We start from the raw sequence: 20,292 nt of genomic DNA on the forward strand, positions 1-20,292 counted from the left end.
CAGCCAAAAATAGAGACCCTGTGCCGGCTGGCTGACGACAAAAGTGCGCTCTTGCTTCCTCAGTTTCCCCCACACACACACACACACACACCCCACCCACACACACACCCCCCACACCACACACACCCCCCCACACCACACACACCCCCCCCACACACACACACACCCCCCACACACACACCCCCCCTCTCACCCCCCCCCCCCACACACACACACACCCCCCCCCCCACACACACACACCCCCCCCCACACACACACACACACACACACACACCCACCCCCACACACACCCTCTCGCACACCCCCCCCCCCCCCTCTGCAGTCCCCCTGTCACCCCGCCCCGTCTCAGGCTCTTTGGCGGAGTCCGTGTGTGTGAGTCATCGCTGGACCCTTTAACTGTCTCCGTCCCTCAGTGCTGCAGCAGAGACACATGAATGGAAACAGCAAATACACAGACTCAACTACAGGGGGGGGGGGGGGGTATTATTATGAGTCTAATGCCCAGGCGGTAAATAAACAAAATGATTCAAAGGGGGAACAAACATGTATTAAGTGTCTTTTTAAGCAATTAAACATAATTTATTTAGCAATTAAATGCAGATACGACCATTTACAGGGGGACACGTGTCTTCTCTCTGGAAACCCCCACGAGATGAACTCACATGTTTACAGTCTACATATTCATTCATAATAATATGATTTCTTTATATAATCTTACTCTGTGTATTTACATTCTTACTTCTGCCCCAAAGTCTCACTGTCCCCACTCTCGTGCACTACCTTCATGTATCTCTTATTATCGGCGGAGACATGACGAAAGGTTCTGTTTGGCAACACCAGCTAATGCGCATATATGCAAACAAAGCCTTTGAGTCTTTTAAATACTCAGACTCACAAACCCCATCAGTGCCAAGAAAGAAGAGTCTTGTGAGCCAGTCAATGCTCCTAAATATAGCCCCATTGTGAATGTATTCATTTCATCACAGACTGCGACAGAATCCATTATGCAGCCACCGAGAGGTTCTGGGGCACAAATATAGTTTCAGTTCATGTTCAAAGAGAGGAGCAGCTCTGTGCGGCTGACTCAAGTGAACTGTGTGTGCGTGTGCGCGTGCGTGTGTGTGTGTGTGTTACGCATCCCCTCGCTCTGTGACGCACGGGTCAGGTGGTTCCTCGTGTAGCAGGAGAGCTGTCCGCGGTGCTGAGACTCGCACAGACGGAGAGAGCCTCCTCCTCACTAACTACTCACCAGGTAAGGCTGTGATTGCATGCACGCGCCGCGCTACACGCTGTGTGTTTGCCACCACACGATGTAACAATAGAGAGGCAGGGGTTGTTTCTCTTTGTTGAATCCGCTTTTGTTTCAGGAGCTGTTTGCCAACCTGATGCACCGCCACATCTGTAGGGCGAAGAGGTCTCTTTGTTCTCATTTCGCTACGGACTATCCGAGGTTGTTGCCGCGTGCATCAGGGTACAAAAACAACACGTAAACAATGATAACGAGGAAGTTTTGCGATTTTAAATTAGGTTGGGGAAATGAAAGAAAAAGTAAACACGGCAGCAATTACGTTTGCATCGTCGCTTTTCGTGTGTTTTGCATCGTTTCTGTGACTCCTCCTCCTCCTAAAGAAGTGTTTCAATGATCGACATCGTCTTATTTGTGCAGGAATTTGCATTAAAAGAAATTGCACGCGCATTTCAGGGCAGGCACTGGAGGGCAAAAAAAATTTCAATCTGATTTTTTTTTAAAAACGGTAATAATAGCAGTTTTAAGCATATCAGCCTTACCGGGTTGCCTTGACAACGGGGCAGTGACTCGCGGAGAGCAGCAATTTGAAGAACTAATGAGATTTGCACGAGAGCTGAATAGCGCTGATATTACTGCTGCAGCAGCAACAGGCAGCAACACCCATACACACTTTAGATATGTATTATACATATTAATAAATGTATGTAGTTAGTTATTTTTATGTAATCATTATTTGTATTAACATGTATTTATTTATTACTTTATTATATATACACATTGTAATTATTAATTGTATTAATTATTTCTATTATTTTCAGCATTATTTTATTTATTTTTATTATCATCATGTATTTATTTATTACTTTCATATTTTATTATATTTATATACATTTATTTTACATATATTATTATTTATGTTGTGTTATTATTATTATAAACAAATAAAGTGAATTAAATAGTGACCAGTTGCTTCTTAGCGATTCATTTGGTTACTTTATTTTTTAAATGCAGAATATTTCATGTTTTCTTTAATGTCAAAAATACAAAACAACAAGCATAATTCAAGTTAACCGGACAAAGCAACAGTTTGTTTTGGTCAAGACAGTTAATATAAATATTGTTTAAGTTCATTGAGGCACTAAAATGGTTTTAAAAAGATACCTGATGTAAGTATTACACCTTGTATTTACTCGTAGTGCTTTACAGATCGACTTTGTTCTCAATGACCCTCTAACCTGCACACATATAGATTATACACGGTTTGTTTGACCTGGTTTAACCCCGAGTGCTTCGACATCAGTGTCTCTGCGGTCCATCATCACCGTGACGATAAGAGCGAAAAGCTTTCACGGTACATATCCATCGTGAACATGTCAGCTTGAAAAGGTCATCTCTGACATCGGTCTCTTTGTGTCTCTCCTCTGCAGGCGTCACCATGCAGTCACTCCCCACGGGCAAACCTTCCCTCATCTGTTGCACCCACTTCCTCTTCCTCTTCCTCTTCGCCTCCTCTCACGTTCGGGGCGCTTCTCTCCGACAGCGAGGAAGTGAATCCCAGAGAGGAGGAGGAGGAGGAGGCGACTTCCTGCAGGGCCCCAACGACGACATGCTCAAAGCTCTGGAGTTCATCGAGAGCCTGCGTCAGAGGAGCGGCACGAGGACGGGATACGAGGCGGACGACGCAGAGAAGCTGAGAGCGATGCTGAGGCTGGCTCCAAAAGAGGAAGAGGAGGAGGAGGAGGAAGAGGAGGAGGAGGAAGGCAGGGAGAACAAGAGTGAGGAGCTGCTGCAGGCTGTGCTCAGCACCCTCCAGGAGACGGAGAAAGCCTCCAAACAGACGCCGCTTCGCCCCAGGGTGCAACAGCACGGCATCAAGCCCCACAGGAAGATGCCGCTGATGTTTGAGGATGAGGAAGAGGGCGAGGGGGACGAGGAGGAAGAGGGAGAGGAGGGGCCGGCGCCTTTCAAGCGCACAAACGAGAATGTGGAGGAGAAGTACACGCCGCAGAATCTGGCCACGCTGCAGTCCGTGTTCGACGAACTGGACAAGATGACCAGCGTGAAGACGAAGAGGCAGCAGGAAGAGGAAGAGGAGGAGGACGAAGGTGAGGACGTGTTCAACGTGAGGAACGTGGCGTATGACGACGTAGGAGGGGATCTCGCCGACTGGGGAGAGGGGGAGGAAGAGGAGGAGGGCCGAGGGGTCGATTACGACGAAGAAGCGGACGACGACGAGGAAGAAAAGTACCCGGTCAAGAGGTCGAAAGACACGGATGAAGTCGCCAATCTCGTAGACTACTACCTCCTGAAAGTGCTGGAGAGAACGGAGGAAGAGGAGCACAAGAGAGAGATAGAGGAAGAGGAGAAGAAGAGAGAGGAAGAGGAGAAGAAGAAGAGGGACACCATGGATCCGAGGACCATCTACCAGCTCATACAGATCTCTCAGAAATACCAGATCCCCCCGGAGGACCTGGTGGACATGCTGAGCACCGGAGAAACCACAAAGCCACGGAAACCCTCTCCGGTTCCCCCGAAGAAGACGCACAAGAGTCCCGAAGGAACGTTCTTCAACACACGGGTTCCCGAGCGGCGAAAGACGCCCGAAGAAAGGCGGACGGAGGAGATCCTGAGCATCCTGGGACTAGGAGGCGTTGAGGACAAGACCCCCGTCAGGAAGGAGTCCTCCTCCTCCTCCGCGCCGCCGCCGCCGTCGTCACGGTTTCACACCCTCGCAGAACCCCCTGCATCACAACGGAGACGCCTCCCCCCCGGCACGTTGCAGGACGACTACGACGACACGTTGGACGAAGACGAGCTGGCGGCGTATTTAGCGGCTCAGATGCTCGCTCGGTATCCCGTAAACAAACACAGAAACAACAAGGTGAGCCCAACGCGGGAGGAACAGCGCGGCGCCGGCTCCTTCGAGCAGAACATACAGGCGTACTTTGATCAGATGGAGGAGGAGACAAAGGAGAAGAGACACACGGAGGACGAGGTAGACGAGGAGGACAAGACGAAGGGTTTTGATAATGAGGCGGTGATGAAACTAATGAGCTACCTGAACCCAGACACTGACGAGAGAGAGAGCGACGCCACAACTGAACAGGAGAAGTAAAGCCTGGAGAGAGATGTATATATACATATATATATTGTTTGGGTGTGGGGGGGGAGGATAAAGTATTTTGAAGAATAAAATGAAATGCAGTTCTGTAGGTTTACAACAGTTCTTATTTATTAGCAGAGATGTGAGAGTGCAGACATTCAGTTGATGCGTTTTTCTTTTTTAAACAATCCATACATGTGACTCACCAGCCTTTCCACACACACACACACACACACACACACACACACACACACACACACACACACACACACACACACACACACACACACACACACACACACACACACACACACACACACACACACACACACACACACACACACACACACACACACACACACACACACACACACACACACACACACACACACACACACACACACACACACACACCACACACACACACACACACACACACACACACACACACACACACACACTTCAGGGGACATTACATTGACTTACATGCATTTCCTGGAGACTTATCCTAACCTTAACCAGAACCAACACATGCCTAACCCTGACCCTAATCCTTAACTTTACCCTTACCCTAATCCTAAATCTTACCAAGTCTTCACCCTAAAGTTAACGATCCCCCTCATGGGGACCTCCATTTTGTCCCCATAAGGGAGGCGAGTCCCCACACTTGACTATCTAAACAGATGTAGGTCCCCACAAGTATAGTAATACTAGGACACACACACACACACACACACACACACACACACACTTAAATCAGTGTTGGATCTTGTGTTTTTTGGGGTAATTCTTTCTTAAATGTGCTCATATGTGACATTCCTGAGGTTAATAAAGCATTGACTTTATTTTTTCCTTACCGTGTAGTGTTTCTTCATTTCCTCACTGAGAGAACAACAACATATTTACACGTAATAAAAAGACTTCTTTCAGTCGTAAAACCCTGAGATTAATGAACACGAGGCTGAGAAAGGCACTCGGTGCGTCAAACATGATTGTTCAAAAGGACACGGTGGCTGTCGGAGGACCACAGCATGACGTCAAGCGAGTCATTATTACTCAATTAAAACGAGAGATAATAAACCTTTTGTTTCACGTTTTGAAAAGTGAGGAATCCTCGTCTTCAGTAGGTAGGTTTGCTCATGTATTCCTCCATCGTCTGTGAGAGGAGGAGAACAATAAAAACATCAACAAATATGAATGGGTTGGGGTTAGGCCACAAAACCTTTATTTTCTATTTTATTTATTTATATATTTGTAATTTATTTGACAGGAATGCTGCACAATAACAAAAGTGGTGCAGGGAGGACGTGTTTACCCGGAAGGAAGCTGCCGGTTCCCTCGACACAAAGCGACGGGATTTCTCCAGGATTTAGGAAAATAGCTGGAAATGCACGTTTTGTTCAGCTGGATAATCTCCACATGTCTACTTTTATCATGTTCGAATCATAAATCTAATGTCCAGAAGCAAAATGCTAACGTTATGCTATAAAGGAACTACAGCACTTGCTTTCAAGCAGAACAGAAACTAACTTAGCGGAGTGTTTACGTGTTCGGCGTAATGACGTACAACGACCTCCACGACTTCTGTAGTCCTATTCAGCCACTTGGTAACAACCATCGTTTCTCAGACACGTCAAGTCAGTCACTGCTGATGATTTAATGTCGTAGAACAAAACGTGATCCTTCTCTTCGATGTGTCTCAACCACAGACCTTATTTCAGCTACTTTCCTAAACCCTATGGAGAGATCCCATTGGCTCTGAGACGAGGGAACAGGAAGTGGAGAAACGCTGACTCACTTCCTGGTTTTAGGACTCGTCACTGCACCACTCTGTTAACATTGATGTGTCAGAGTTAGCCAAGACATTTTCTATCTGTACTCACATTTAGAAATTCAGTGTAACGTTCTGTTTTAAAATCGATAAAAAACATGCAAACAATTCAGGACATGTCGTACAAATAAAAACATGCAAATTACAAAAACTGTGAAATGTTAGAGTAAAGGAAATGAAACTGACGGTACAACATTTACATTACACACCGAATCAGGAAGTGACCTGGACTTAAGTCTCTAAGAAAACCAGTACAAGTAATGACCACTAACCATTGCAACCACAACATGAAAAAGTTAAACTATTGAACTCACACTTTGCATGTTGTGTGTTTTCGGTTTATCGGTGTCAACGTAATTGTTTAAAAAGCTGCTATTCATTTACTTTTTCCTCCATCTTGATTTTTCTTGTCCAAATGTTGTGTTTTCCCTGTGTTGATCCTATATGTGTATGTGTTGCCAGTTTATAACTGCATATATAGTACACAAAGCTCACGGTACCTCCTGCAGAGTGTCTGCCTCCTCCATAGAATCGCTCACAGCCACTTTGGACGTTTCTAAAACTTCTCCTCCCATCAGGAACTCGTCCAGGATGTAGTACGCCTTCTCAAAGTTAAAGATAAGGTCCAACTCACACACCTGCACACAGAAACACACACCAGTTACACGACAGACCAACGACACTTTGACCCTGATTGAATATTGAAAAGATTGTCGGAGTGGCAGGCTGATAAAGAAATACGGGAAATTAAATTAAACAGAAATTATATAAAGAGCGTCTTTTCACTCCATTTTCTCTTTAAACACTTTTTGAGGTTTAATTGTTTGGATTTTGGGAAGAGAACAAGAGCAGAGGCGCCTTGTGGACACTAGAGGGAGACACGCTGATGAAGAGCACTGAAGTAGTACTCACATTTAGTCAATAATACTTGAGTTGTCAGATATATCTAGACCAGGGATGGGCAAATGGCGGCCCACCCCCTCTTTTCGCGGCCCTCAGATTAATTTATAAACAACGTAATTAATTAAAAATATATATTATTTTTTATTTGTGTACGTGTAGTACTGATACCGTCCACTAGACTCCTAGTTACGTCGCGAGCTGCGTACATGATTTCAAATACCGCAAAATAATCTGTGAGGCGTTTGTGTGTATTGTGCTTGTTGCCCGGGGCAACCCTCACAAGAAACCCCGGCTGTTATGCCTGCTGTGACGTGAAGTTGCCGCTTGTAATTATGCCTTCACAAGCTTACAGGTTTTATTTATCGTCTGAATTTGGCGAAACAAGTTTAATATTCTAAAAACCATTTGTTTATTTGAAATCAGATGAAAACAAACTGTCACGGACCCTGCCGTGTTATCTATGATTACTACGCTTTTCATTCTTAATGTCAGCGGGAGGGAGGGGCTGAGGAACAGCAGAGAGCGGGAGGGAGGGGGAGCGGTGCTGAGGAACAGCAGAGAGCGGGAGGGAGGGAGAGCGGCGCTGAGGAACAGCAGAGTGCGGGAGGGAGGGGGAGAGGCGCTGAGGAACAGCAGAGAGCGGGAGGGAGGGGGAGCGGCGCTGAGGAACAGCAGAGAGCGGGAGGGAGGGGGAGCGGCGCTGAGGAACAGCAGAGTGCGGGAGGGAGGGGGAGCGGCGCTGAGGAACAGCAGAGAGCGGGAGGGAGGGGGGAGCGGCGCTGAGGAACAGCAGAGAGCGGGAGGGAGGGGGAGCGGCGCTGAGGAACAGCAGAGTGCGGGAGGGAGGGGGAGCGGCGCTGAGGAACAGCAGAGAGCGGGAGGGAGGGGGAGCGGTGCTGAGGAACAGCAGAGTGCGGGAGGGAGGGGGAGCTGCGCTGAGGAACAGCAGAGAGCGGGAGGGAGGGGGAGCGGCGCTGAGGAACAGCAGAGTGCGGGAGGGAGGGGGAGCGGCGCTGAGGAACAGCAGAGTGCGGGAGGGAGGGGGAGCGGCGCTGAGGAACAGCAGAGTGCGGGAGGGAGGGGGAGCGGCGCTGAGGAACAGCAGAGTGCGGGAGGGAGGGGGGAGCGGCTGACAGCTGTCTGTGTGGACACTCCCCTTATTGTGCTCAGCAGAGGCTACAAGTGTCTTAGGTTCAAGTTGGACAGCTAATGTCTGGGTTAGTGTTCATGACTTCATGCTTGTGTCATCTTAATGGTTCATCTCAATGCACACACACTTTCCAAAAGTTTAAATATTTTTATTCCACTGTTAAATAACCTGTTCAACACAAACATGCCACTTGCTAACATTTCTGTGGACTGATATTTGCTTAGTGAGCTTATGAGAGGATGCTCCCTGATTGTGACATGTCAATGAAGATGTCAGACTCAGTATATTTGTTAATAATTACATACAATAGGCCTACATGGACTTTGTGTGTGTGTGTGTGTGTGTGTGTGTGTGTGTGTGTGTGTGTGTGTGTGTGTGTGTGTGTGTGTGTGTGTGTGTGTGTGTGTGTGTGTGTGTGTGTGTGTGTGTGTGTGTGTGTGTGTGTGTGTGTGTGTGTGTGTGTGTGTGTGTGTTCCAAGTGAATCTGCGCCCCCTGGTGGCCAGTACATACATTATGTGGCTCCCACCACCATCCAAGTAGCCCATCCCTGATGTAGTGGATTAAAAAGTACAATATTGACCTCCAAATGATATTTAAGTACACGTTTAAAGCATATTACAAAAACAAGTCATTTCATGGTCAAAATGCTGTCCTCATCCTATTGGCTCATTTCATTTGAGAAATACTTTATAAACAGGCATTGTACTTTATTGTTTTTTAAAAGGGTTAACGGACGTTATCCAAGATTTGTTTTTTTATTTTGTTCGAACAAAAACTTTTATTTTATTTGTATTATTCATATTTCTTCCTTTTTTCCCACATAAATGGGATTTAAGGCAAACGATCTGCCATGTTTCTTTGTTTTGTTTATGTTCTATGTTAAATAGATTGTATATTGAACAAAGTACCTGTATGGAAAAACAAATACAAACAAAATATATATATTTAGGAATTTGTGGCTGAATGACATTAACGGATTTAAAGCTCGATAATGATAGTTTTTTGACCGTGTGTGTATTTCATTGATATTTCCTAACTTCCGCTGTACTTACGTTCCCAAAGTATTTGTCCAGCAGCTCCACATATCGGTGCAGAACCTCGAGGGCCAGCAGCTCGTTGTCGTTGTTCTCCAGACCCGAACAGAAGTACAGGCTGGCGTACCTGCACCGGAAATAACATCACTGGATTAAAATGATTCATTAATTATAACATCATGTGTACGTACTGCATCTTATATGTAATCCCTAACTATTTGTTTTTATGAATAATATGAACCTGCAAAGCACGATAAAAACAGCATTATATTATTTTGTGAGGCAAAAATGTGTAAATAATCGGCATTCTGCATAATGGATACTTGCTAATATATCTGTACTTTAAAAAAGCAAAAAAGTATTTTCCTATCATTTTTACACTGTGATTTTGCAATTTTTACTTAAAGGTCACCAATCAGGCTATTTCTAGGCAATAGCACAGGTCTCAGATATATACAAATATATATAAATCATGTCTATGAAGTGTTTTGCTCAAAATACCAAACAGATCACCCATTCTAGCCACGCCTCATATCCCTCTATTTCACTTCCTGTTTCAAAAGTGCTGATTTGGGGATAAAGCTTTAAAGAGGAGGGTCTGAGCTCCTGCGGGACCCGGCAGCTACCGTCTAAACTAAATGCTGCCGTGATGAAACGCCATATCATGGATTATCAAGGATCTGAAACGGTCTGGAGCTCAAAGGCTTTCTCTCTTGCCGGTTACACCACAAGGTGAGTTCCTTTTTACTTCCTGCTTCTTCACACACATGCTCTCCAGTACAGGTTAGCTCTGAGTGTTAGCGATGCTAATGTAAACACCGACCATATTACGTCCAAAACAGTCGGGCATTGTTTCTGATAGCAACGTTTCTGATTGGCCCGTGGGTCCACATTTCAGATGTTACGTCATATCGGACGCAAATCTGGATCAGCTCCGTTGTTCCCCGTTTTTAGAGATTTGGGTACGGAGGAAAAGAGAGAGGGTTTTATTTGCTGACGCTGCGTGAGTTCCCCGACACACCGGGACACATGTTGATGTAGAGAAGACATCACAAAGTGCATTTTGCATGATAGGTCCCCTTTAAGTAAAGGATCCGAGTACTTCTTCTACTTCCTCCTCCTCTGTTTTGACCTTTACTCTATCCATGTATTGTTAACACATTGTTGAGAGTGAATGAGTGTGTGTGTGTGTGTGTGTGTGTGTGTGTGTGTGTGTGTGTGTGTGTGTGTGTGTGTGTGTGTGTGTGTGTGTGTGTGTGTGTGTGTGTGTGTGTGTGTGTGTGTGTGTGTGTGTGTGTGTGTATTTTGAAGCTTAAGCACAGGAAACACGAGTTAATCATTAAACGCAGACAAAGGAAAATTCTGCTTTTATACCTGCAGTAAAAGACACCGCTGATAAACAAAGCGATACTAGTGCGGGGGGAAGAAGTACGAGAAACTAGTTATAGTACTAGTAATATTACACTAAAGTAAAAGAAGAAGAAAAAACTGTATTAAAATACTCTGGTCTTTATTTGAGTTATGTTATATTCAGCTGGGTAGCTTCACCACAAATAGCATATATTAATAGTTGACTTGTACTTTGTGGGAAAAACTTAAATCTGTGAAGTATCGAGAAACTCAAGCTGTAGTTATTGTGTGTTATTGTATCGTATCATTTTGTGTCATATTGTTTCGTAACGTTTTATGTTGTATCGAACAGTTTTGGATCGTTTTGTATTGTGACATATCGCATTAAAACGTATCCTATTGTATCGTATCATTTTGTTTCTTATAGTATCGTTTTGTGTCTTATGGTTTTGTATCTTATCATTTTATATTTTGTATCGTAACGTTTTGTATCATTACATTTAATTGTTTAACGTATTGTATCGTTTGGTATCGTATTATTTTTGATGTAATGACAGCGTATTGTATCGCATCGTATCGTTTTGTATCGTTTAGTATCGTAACATATTGTTTTTTATTGCATTAAAACGTATCGTATTGTATCTAATCACAGCGTATCGTATTTGTTGGTATCGTATTGTCTTCTATATTATTGTAGTAGGGATGTAACGATACCAACAACTCACGGTACGATATTTATTGCGATATTGAAAAATAAAGAAAAAAAATGTGAATTGTTTTTGTAATTTTTACTTTAATTGTTTTTCTCTATTAAATAATAAATCTGATTTGCACAGCATTTCAGTAGGATAGTAATATTTTAAAGTGTCAACAATATAATAATCAGACCCTGCAATAGAATAAATCAAGTTTCACTTTAGTTTTTCAAGTAACTCAACTCTAACTCTCTCGCTCGCTCTCTCTCTCGCTCTCTCGCTCTCTCTCTCTCTCGCTCTCTCTCTCGCTCGCTCTCTCTCGCTCGCTCTCTCGCTCTCTCGCTCTCTCGCTCTCTCGCTCTCTCTCTCTCTCGCTCGCTCTCTCGCTCGCTCTCTCTCTCGCTCTCTCGCTCTCTCTCTCGCTCTCTCGCTCTCTCTCGCTCTCTCGCTCTCTCTCTCGCTCGCTCTCTCGCTCTCTCTCTCGCTCGCTCTCTCTCGCTCTCTCTCTCGCTCTCTCGCTCTCTCTCTCGCTCGCTCGCTCTCTCGCTCTCTCGCTCGCTCGCTCTCTCTCTCGCTCGCTCGCTCTCTCTCTCGCTCTCTCGCTCTCTCTCGCTCTCTCGCTCTCTCTCTCTCTCTCTCTCGCTCTCTCTCTCGCTCGCTCGCTCTCGCTCTCGCTCTCTCGCTCTCTCTCTCTCTCTCTCGCTCTCTCTCTCGCTCTCTCTCGCTCTCGCTCTCTCGCTCGCTCTCTCGCTCTCTCGCTCTCTCGCTCTCTCGCTCTCTCTCGCTCTCTCTCGCTCTCTCGCTCTCTCTCTCTCGCTCTCTCGCTCTCGCTCTCTCTCGCTCTCTCGCTCTCGCTCTCTCGCTCTCTCGCTCGCTCTCTCGCTCTCTCGCTCTCTCGCTCGCTCTCTCGCTCGCTCTCTCGCTCGCTCTCTCGCTCGCTCTCTCGCTCGCTCTCTCGCTCGCTCTCTCGCTCGCTCTCTCGCTCTCTCGCTCGCTCTCTCGCTCGCTCTCTCGCTCGCTCTCTCGCTCTCTCGCTCTCTCGCTCGCTCTCTCGCTCTCTCGCTCGCTCTCTCGCTCTCTCGCTCGCTCTCTCGCTCTCTCGCTCGCTCTCTCGCTCGCTCTCTCGCTCTCTCGCTCGCTCTCTCGCTCACATATCCAGGTAGAAGCTGGGATGTTTGGGCGTTTGCAAAACCCCCTGCTGTGGAAACACTCTCTCGCTTGGTACTGGTGTTGCTGGGACAGAGAGATATGCGTTGCCATGGGCGACAGCAGTGGGTCAAACTGTGCATCTATCCACCACTTCAAAAACAACACAGTTGTTGCCAAGAAGGTGAGGCTTATTGACAGAGATATAAATATACTGTTGGTACTCGTCCATGTCTCTAGGCGTGTACATGAAGCCCTGTAAATACCATGTCCTTTTGTGTTCTCTGTTGTTTTATGTTCATGTTGTCCTACTTGCTGCCATGTTGGACAGGTCTCCCTTGAAAAAGAGTTGATGATCTCAATGGGACCGTCTGGTTGAATAAAGGTTTAAAAAAAAAAGAAGAAATCGCGGTATATTTTGTCAGTCTCACAACGCAAGGCAAGTTTATTTATACAGCACTTTTCAACGCAAGGCAATTCAAAGTGCTTTACAAAAAATGAAAGACATTAAGCATTAAAAAGAAAAGCTAATAAAATAAACATTAAAAGGAAAAATACATGGATAAAAGTTACAGTGCAGTTTAAGATATGAATAGTTCAATTAAACAGTATAGACGTATCGAGACATTTATTTACCGCAATATCACGATATATCGTTACATCCCTATATTGTAGTGTATCATTCTGTATCGTATCGTATCGTATCATTTCGTATCCTATTGATCTGTTTGCACCTCTTGTAAACGATCTTCAGGTCCCTCCAGTGCAGGAAGTTGCAGGATCGTGGTTGCCGTGCCAACACGAGCAGCATCATGTCACGGATCACCTTCTTTTTCTCCCGATCTGAAACCGGAGTGAACCATTTCTGAAGCCGAAGCTTCCCCTGCCGGCTGAACAGCAGCAGGAAGCGCATCTGGGAGGAAGAGAGAGGGGAACACACACTTATAAAACATTCAGTGTGTGTGAAGAGTAACTAGAGCACTGTGCAGGGATGGGGAAAGTACACACATCCTTCACTCAAGTAGAAGTACAGATACTCGTGTTTAAAAATACTCTGGTGAGAGTAGAAGTACTGACTAAACTTCTTGACTCAAGTAAAAGTAAAGGCTTTGAAGTGTATTTGGTATTTAACAGTGTAATACACAAACCTTTTCAGATGGACATATATAATATCACTGAATAACATTAATTACCTAAGGAAAATTAGTAATAGTAGTAGTAAAAGTATATATGGCATACATTGAAAATAAAGGAATGTATACAAACCTCCAGAGGTGGGAAGTAGTGGAGTACAAATACGTTGTCACTGTTCTTAAATACATGTTTCTGGTATCAGTACTTTACTCCACTACTTATTTTTCTGACAACTTTTTACTTTCTACTTCTTACATGTTGAACCCAAATACTTGTACTTTCTACTTCTTACATGTTGAACTCAAATACCTGTACTTTCTACTTCTTACATGTTGAACCCAAATACTTGTACTTTCTACTTCTTACATGTTGAACTCAAATACCTGTACTTTCTACTTCTTACATGTTGAACTCAAATACCTGTACTTTCTACTTCTCACATGTTGAACACAAATACCTGTACTTTCTACTTCTCTCATGTTGAACCCAAATACCTGTACTTTCTACTTCTTACATGTTGAACTCAAATACCTGTACTTTCTACTTCTTACATGTTGAACCCAAATACCTGTACTTTCTACTTCTCTCATGTTGAACACAAATACCTGTACTTTCTACTTCTTACATGTTGAACTCAAATACCTGTACTTTCTACTTCTCTCATGTTGAACACAAATACCTGTACTTTCTACTTCTTACATGTGGAACACAAATACCTGTACTTTCTACTTCTCACATGTTGAACACAAATACCTGTACTTTCTACTTCTCTCATGTTGAACACAAATACCTGTACTTTCTACTTCTTACATGTTGAACTCAAATACCTGTACTTTCTACTTCTCTCATGTTGAACACAAATACCTGTACTTTCTACTTCTCACATGTTGAACTCAAATACCTGTACTTTCTACTTCTTACATGTGGAACACAAATACCTGTACTTTCTACTTCTCTCATGTTGAACACAAATACCTGTACTTTCTACTTCTTACATGTTGAACTCAAATACCTGTACTTTCTACTTCTCACATGTCACAGGTATTTGAGTTCCACATGTAAGAAGTAGAAAGTACAGGTATTTGTGTTCAACATGTAAGAAGCAGAAAGTACAGGTATTTGTGTTCAACATGTAAGAAGTAGAAAGTACAGGTATTTGTGTTCAACATGTAAGAAGTAGAAAGTACAGGTATTTGAGTTCAACATGTAAGAAGTAGAAAGTACAAGTATTTGGGTTCAACATGTAAGAAGTAGAAAGTACAAGTATTTGGGTTCAACATGTAAGAAGTAGAAAGTAAAAAGTTGTCAGAAAAATAAGTAGTGGAGTAAAGTACTGATACCAGAAACATGTATTTAAGAACAGTGACAACGTATTTGTACTCCACTACTTCCCACCTCTGGAGGTTTGTATACATTCTTTTATTTTCAATTTATGCCATATATACTTTTACTACTACTACTACTAATTTTCCTGTAGTAAACGATCCCAGTACTTTCTCAAGTATGTGAACTAGAGTATTGTACTAATAGAGGTTTGTATCCATTCCTTTATTTTCATTTATTAGGCTACTTTATACTTCTACTTTGATAGACTTAGGTAATGAATGTTATTCAGTGATATTATATGTCCATCTGAAAAGGGGCATTCTGCATAATGACTTCCTGTAGTTTGGTTCTTAAAGTATATTTTAAAACTTCTATACTAGACTTTCACTTGTAACAGAGTCAGGGTTCATACACTTCTCCACCAACGGCTTCTCCAGGACCTTTACCTCGTTTTCCACGACCAAAACAACGACTCTCTCTCAGCGTTCCACTGAACACGGTTTATTTGAACATGGAACAGGAAAATAAGGTCTGCATGAAACTTGTCGTGCCTCTGAAACAAATCAAATAGCTTACTAGCTTCCACACGCTGAAGCCACTACAATTTCTCCCCAGCAAAACGCCTCAACAGTTAAATGCCATTTTACGTTTCATTACTATACGATACAGTATTTATTATCATTATAGTATTACTATTTCGGCGATTACATAAAATATAAATTATATTTGATGCAACTTTAGTTACATTTCCATGACTTTGGCAAAATTAGCAATTTGAATTTCCATGACTTTTGCAGGTTTGTAAAGACCGTAAGAACCCTGCAGAGTACTTCTACACTGTGGTATTACTACTTGTACTTAAAGGTGGGGTAGGTACGTTTGAGAAACCGGCTCGAGATACACTTGTTGTTATATTCCATGGAATGCTCTGAACATCCCGATAGCAATGAATATCTGAAGTGCTTTGACAATAAATACATTAAAATATCTCATCAGTGGAAGCCGTGGCGCTGTAAAAAGCTCGACCAATCATCTGAGCCGGCTAAAGTAGCTGGATGGCCTACCTGCCTGTCAGCCTTCCATCGGGGCACAAACTGATCTCGTGCCCTCATTGGTCGTGTGCTCGTTCGTGTGTGTTGGGGGAGGGGCTCTGAGAGGAAGTGGCTGATCTTTTCTGCTGTGTATTTTCAAATTCTAGCGCACTCGAGCTGGTTCCTCCAAAAGTACCTACCCCACCTTTAAGTCAAATATCCCAGTACTTTCTCCACCTTTGATATTCTACAATAATATTAAACTTTGCGAGGAGGCATCCTGCATAATGTGCAGTTCCATTACCTTTATTATAATAATGAACTTTTACTCAAGTAACATTCTGAATTAAGTACTGTAAGTGATTGTGCTGTATTTTTATACTTTAACAATATATTGATGCTTATGCTTTTGATGCCAGGCTTTTACTTGTAACAGAGTATTTCGACAGAAGTATTAGTACATATTCTTCAGCCAAAGAACTTTACCTATCTCTGTGTTTATCTTGCGGTGCAAAAACAGGATGAACATCTTGTGGCTTAAGGGCAGATACAACTACAATGTGGTTTATGGGTTGCATGTTAAAACACACACACACACACACACACACACACACACACACACACACACACACACACACACACACACACACACACACACACACACACACACACACACACACACACACACACACACACACACACACACACACACACACACACACACACACACACACACACACACACACACACACACACACACACACACACACACACACACACACACACACACACACACACACACACACACACACACACACACACACACACACACACACACACACACACACACACACACACACACACACACACACACACACACCTGAAGCTAAAGTAAGGCACTCATGTGTGAGGTCACTGTTAGTTTCTCAACATGCAGAAACATCAGCAGGGAGTTGAACCGTCTGCAAACACAGAAACTCAGTGTGTTGCGCAACAAAAGTACTTTGAGTACTTTTACTAAGTACAAGACCTGAGTACTTCTCCTTTTACTCAAGCACAAGATCAGAGTACTTCTACTTTTACTAAGTACAAGATCTGAGTACTTCTCCTTTTACTAAGTACAAGATCTGAGTACTTCTACTTTTACTAAGTACAAGATCTGAGTACTTCTCCTTTTACTAAGTACAAGATCTGAGTACTTATACTTTTACTCAAGATCTGAGTACTTGTACTTTTACTCAAGTACAATATATGAGTACTTCTACCGTTACTCAAGTACAAGATATGAGTACTTATACTTTTACTCAAGTACAATATATGAGTACTTCTACTTTTACTAAGTACAATATCTGAGTACTTCTACTTTTACAAAGTACAAGATCTGAGTACTTATACTTTCACTGAAGTACAAGATCTGAGTACTTATACTTTTACTCAAGATATGAGTACTTCTACTTTTACTCAAGTACAAGATATGAGTACTTCTACTTTTACTCAAGTACAAGATATGAGTACTTCTACTTTTACTCAAGTACAAGATATGAGTACTTCTACTTTTACTCAAGTACAAGATATGCATACTTCTACCGTTACTCAAGTACAAGATATGAGTACTTATACTTTTACTCAAGTACAAGATATGAGTACTTATACTTTTACTCAAGTACAAGATATGAGTACTTCTACTTTTACTCAAGTACAAGATATGCATACTTCTACCGTTACTCAAGTACAAGATATGAGTACTTATACTTTTACTCAAGTACAAGATATGAGTACTTCTACCGTTACTCAAGTAAAAGATATGAGTACTTCTACTTTTACTCAAGTACAATATATGAGTACTTCTACTTTTACTCAAGTACAAGATATGAGTACTTATACTTTTACTCAAGTACAAGATATGAGTACTTCTACTTTTACTCAAGTACAAGATATGAGTACTTCTACTTTTACTCAAGTACAAGATATGAGTACTTCTACCGTTACTCAAGTAAAAGATATGAGTACTTCTACTTTTACTCAAGTACAATATATGAGTACTTCTACTTTTACTCAAGTACAAGATATGAGTACTTCTACCACCTCTGCCTGCAATAAAACTAATGTTGTCAAATAAACTTTGTGGAGTAAATAGTCCAATCTTTTCTACAAATTGCAGTGGAGTAGAAGTATAAAATAGAGTAAACATATATAGTAGATGCACTAAATCCCGGCTTCCACCACTGGCTTTAAAACATGTAAAATAAATGATTGCTGGCGTGGAAAGCCAGATTCCGCATGTTGTTAAAATCACCCAAAACACGTAGTGTCGGCAGTGTGTGGAGACTCGCATCCACGCGCCTGTCAGACACCACACTCAGAGCTCGCTATATCATGAACTGTGATCATTCTGTAACTTCCCTGCGTGTTCTCCACGCGTAGCGAAATCAAGAATTAAGCGACCTTTGATCAAGGAAGTAGCTTCACACAGTGTTTCTCCGTCACAAAGTGATCGCTCTGCAGGACACTTTGCCTCGCGGACAGGTGCACGCGGTAACTACTGCAGAGAGCTCGGGTACTCACCATCCTGTCACCTGAGGTGTCAAATCCTTCAGGTTTGTGTTTTATCTCAGCACCCTGCAGTCCTCTCGCGCTGCTGTCGCGTTCATAGTTCCCAGAAAGCAGTGCGCGCTCCCACACATTCTCCAGGCGGAGCCGCGCCCCCGCTGCGCGCCCCCGATGGAGGACTGAACTCTCTAAATATATTAAAAATTATTTTAATGTCGAACAAAAACAACAAAGACACTTTTCCCATTGTTGGACTGAGAGTGCTGCAGATCTTTTAATATCCATAAGTGCAAACAAGTCATAAAAGTGGGCCGTGGCACTCTTTTGAAATAGCCCAATAGCCACTCAACAAATCTGTACGTTCACCACTTTTCTATTGGGTTATTCTTTACATTTAGATCCGTTTTTTAAAGATATCTACTAATGATTTAGTGCGAAACGAGTGTCGTGGACTAGCCCCCCCCCCCCTGTCAACTGTCACAAAGAACAGTAGGCCCACATGGCGCAGCTTTAGCCAACATGGTTCATTTCCCGCTGTTCTCACCTAATAATGATGATGTGTAACTTGCCGTATTTCAATCATTAACAAACTGAACCTCCTCCTTCCTGCCGCTAGGGGTTTGTGGGGGTGTCGCATGGATGTATAATAAGAGGGTGTCGCCCCCCCCTGATGTAAATCCAGCTCCACGTGGTTCTGGTCCCGGGTAAAAGCCCCGCGGAGAGGCCGGCAGAGAGAGAGCATTCCCGGATCTGCACCATGTCTCTGTACCGAAACTCCGCCTGGTTCCTGAAGGGGCTCACCGAGTTCACCAGGTAGGAACAAGCTTCTTTCAAGTATTTCAAAAGGTCTTGAGACGCCTGTAATATTGAGTTGTATGGTTGTTATCATGAGGCAGCATGAAAACTATAATGAATTGAGTTTAAATATGTTCTATCCTCACTGGTTTCTGTGTGAAGAAACATTGTATTTATTATTATTCTACAAATATAAGTACAGTATACTTCAAGAAACTCAAATACTGAAAACAAGTTTAGGAATAAATAGGCTATTCTTTTTTAACTTGTTAAGTTTATTTCAACCAATTTATAGCCTACATCTCAAACGGACTTATATTAAACTATAATAGGTTATTACTTTTTAAATAGACAAAGCAAAGCAAACTACACTGACTACAATGAGATACCTTAATATTAGTTATTTTAAATAATTCTCATTACAGAAAAGTAAAACAAGTTGTGGGGTGACGACTGAAATGTTTCCTCGACACCACAGGCACTGCTTTATGCAAACCCCGCCTGCGCTGTCCAATCTCACAAAGGAGAGAACCGGCATGATACGTTGCTGGAAATCAACAACAACATATGTTACATTCATTTTTTCTTTAAAGGAAGAATTCCAGCTTCTTCAATGTGAACATTTTCCGCTTGTCTCTGGGTTATTCCAGATAAGACGTCTTTGGGCTTTTTGCACTGTCGATTTGACTTCACTAGACATTGAGCTCTTCAACTGACATCTGATATTTAACAGACTGAATGATTGTAAGAAGTTATTATAATAGTTTCGGCCTTAACACTAATATCACATACGGCCATTTAACTAGCTGTGGATCCATTCTGAACGTTTGTGAGTGGTTTGAAACGTTCATTTAAAACTGCACACTTAATATATACATTACACCTCTGTCCAAAGCCAACCATCACACACACACACACACACACACACACACACACACACACACACACACACACACACACACACACACACACACACACACACACACACAAACAA

General features: G+C 43.0%; 2 protein-coding genes across 4 annotated transcripts; one reads left to right on the forward strand and one right to left on the reverse strand.

Annotated features, from left to right (window-relative positions):
- Window positions 1–1,178: 1,178 nt before the first annotated feature.
- Window positions 1,179–4,652, forward strand: scg2a (secretogranin II a). 3 transcript variants are annotated; one of them, XM_034097853.2, is made up of 2 exons: window positions 1,179–1,252; window positions 2,677–4,652. In XM_034097853.2, the coding sequence occupies exon 2, from the start codon at window positions 2,685–2,687 to the stop codon at window positions 4,362–4,364; it is 1,680 nt and encodes a 559-aa protein (XP_033953744.1). In that variant the 5' UTR covers window positions 1,179–1,252; window positions 2,677–2,684; the 3' UTR covers window positions 4,365–4,652. The 3 variants fall into 3 exon arrangements, with proteins under 3 accessions (XP_033953744.1, XP_033953745.1, XP_033953746.1); XM_034097854.2 differs by lacking the exon at window positions 1,179–1,252 and adding an exon at window positions 1,371–1,471; XM_034097855.2 differs by lacking the exon at window positions 1,179–1,252 and adding an exon at window positions 1,429–1,450.
- Window positions 4,653–4,772: 120 nt separating this feature from the next.
- On the reverse strand, window positions 4,773–18,627 carry ap1s3a (adaptor related protein complex 1 subunit sigma 3a). Its single transcript, XM_034096653.2, has 5 exons — window positions 18,519–18,627; window positions 13,197–13,375; window positions 9,290–9,398; window positions 6,684–6,821; window positions 4,773–5,508 (listed from the first exon to the last, which is right to left on the reverse strand). Exons 1-5 carry the CDS (start codon window positions 18,519–18,521, stop codon window positions 5,473–5,475), a joined length of 465 nt encoding a protein of 154 aa, XP_033952544.1. The 5' UTR covers window positions 18,522–18,627; the 3' UTR covers window positions 4,773–5,472.
- Window positions 18,628–20,292: the final 1,665 nt, after the last annotated feature.

Source organism: Pseudochaenichthys georgianus, chromosome 13, assembly GCF_902827115.2.
Source record: "Pseudochaenichthys georgianus chromosome 13, fPseGeo1.2, whole genome shotgun sequence".
NCBI classification, from domain to species: Eukaryota; Metazoa; Chordata; class Actinopteri; order Perciformes; family Channichthyidae; genus Pseudochaenichthys; species Pseudochaenichthys georgianus.

Coding starts and splice junctions, on each gene's coding strand:
- scg2a (XM_034097853.2), top strand. CDS start 2,685: ATGCAGTCACTCCCCACGGGCAAACCTTCCCTCATCTGTTGCACCCAC.
- ap1s3a (XM_034096653.2), bottom strand. Junction 6,822..9,289: donor TGGACAAATACTTTGGGAAC/GTAAGTACAGCG, acceptor TTCTGTGTGCAG/GTGTGTGAGTTGGACCTTAT. Junction 5,509..6,683: donor AGGCAGACACTCTGCAGGAG/GTACCGTGAGCT, acceptor CTCCTCTCACAG/ACGATGGAGGAATACATGAG.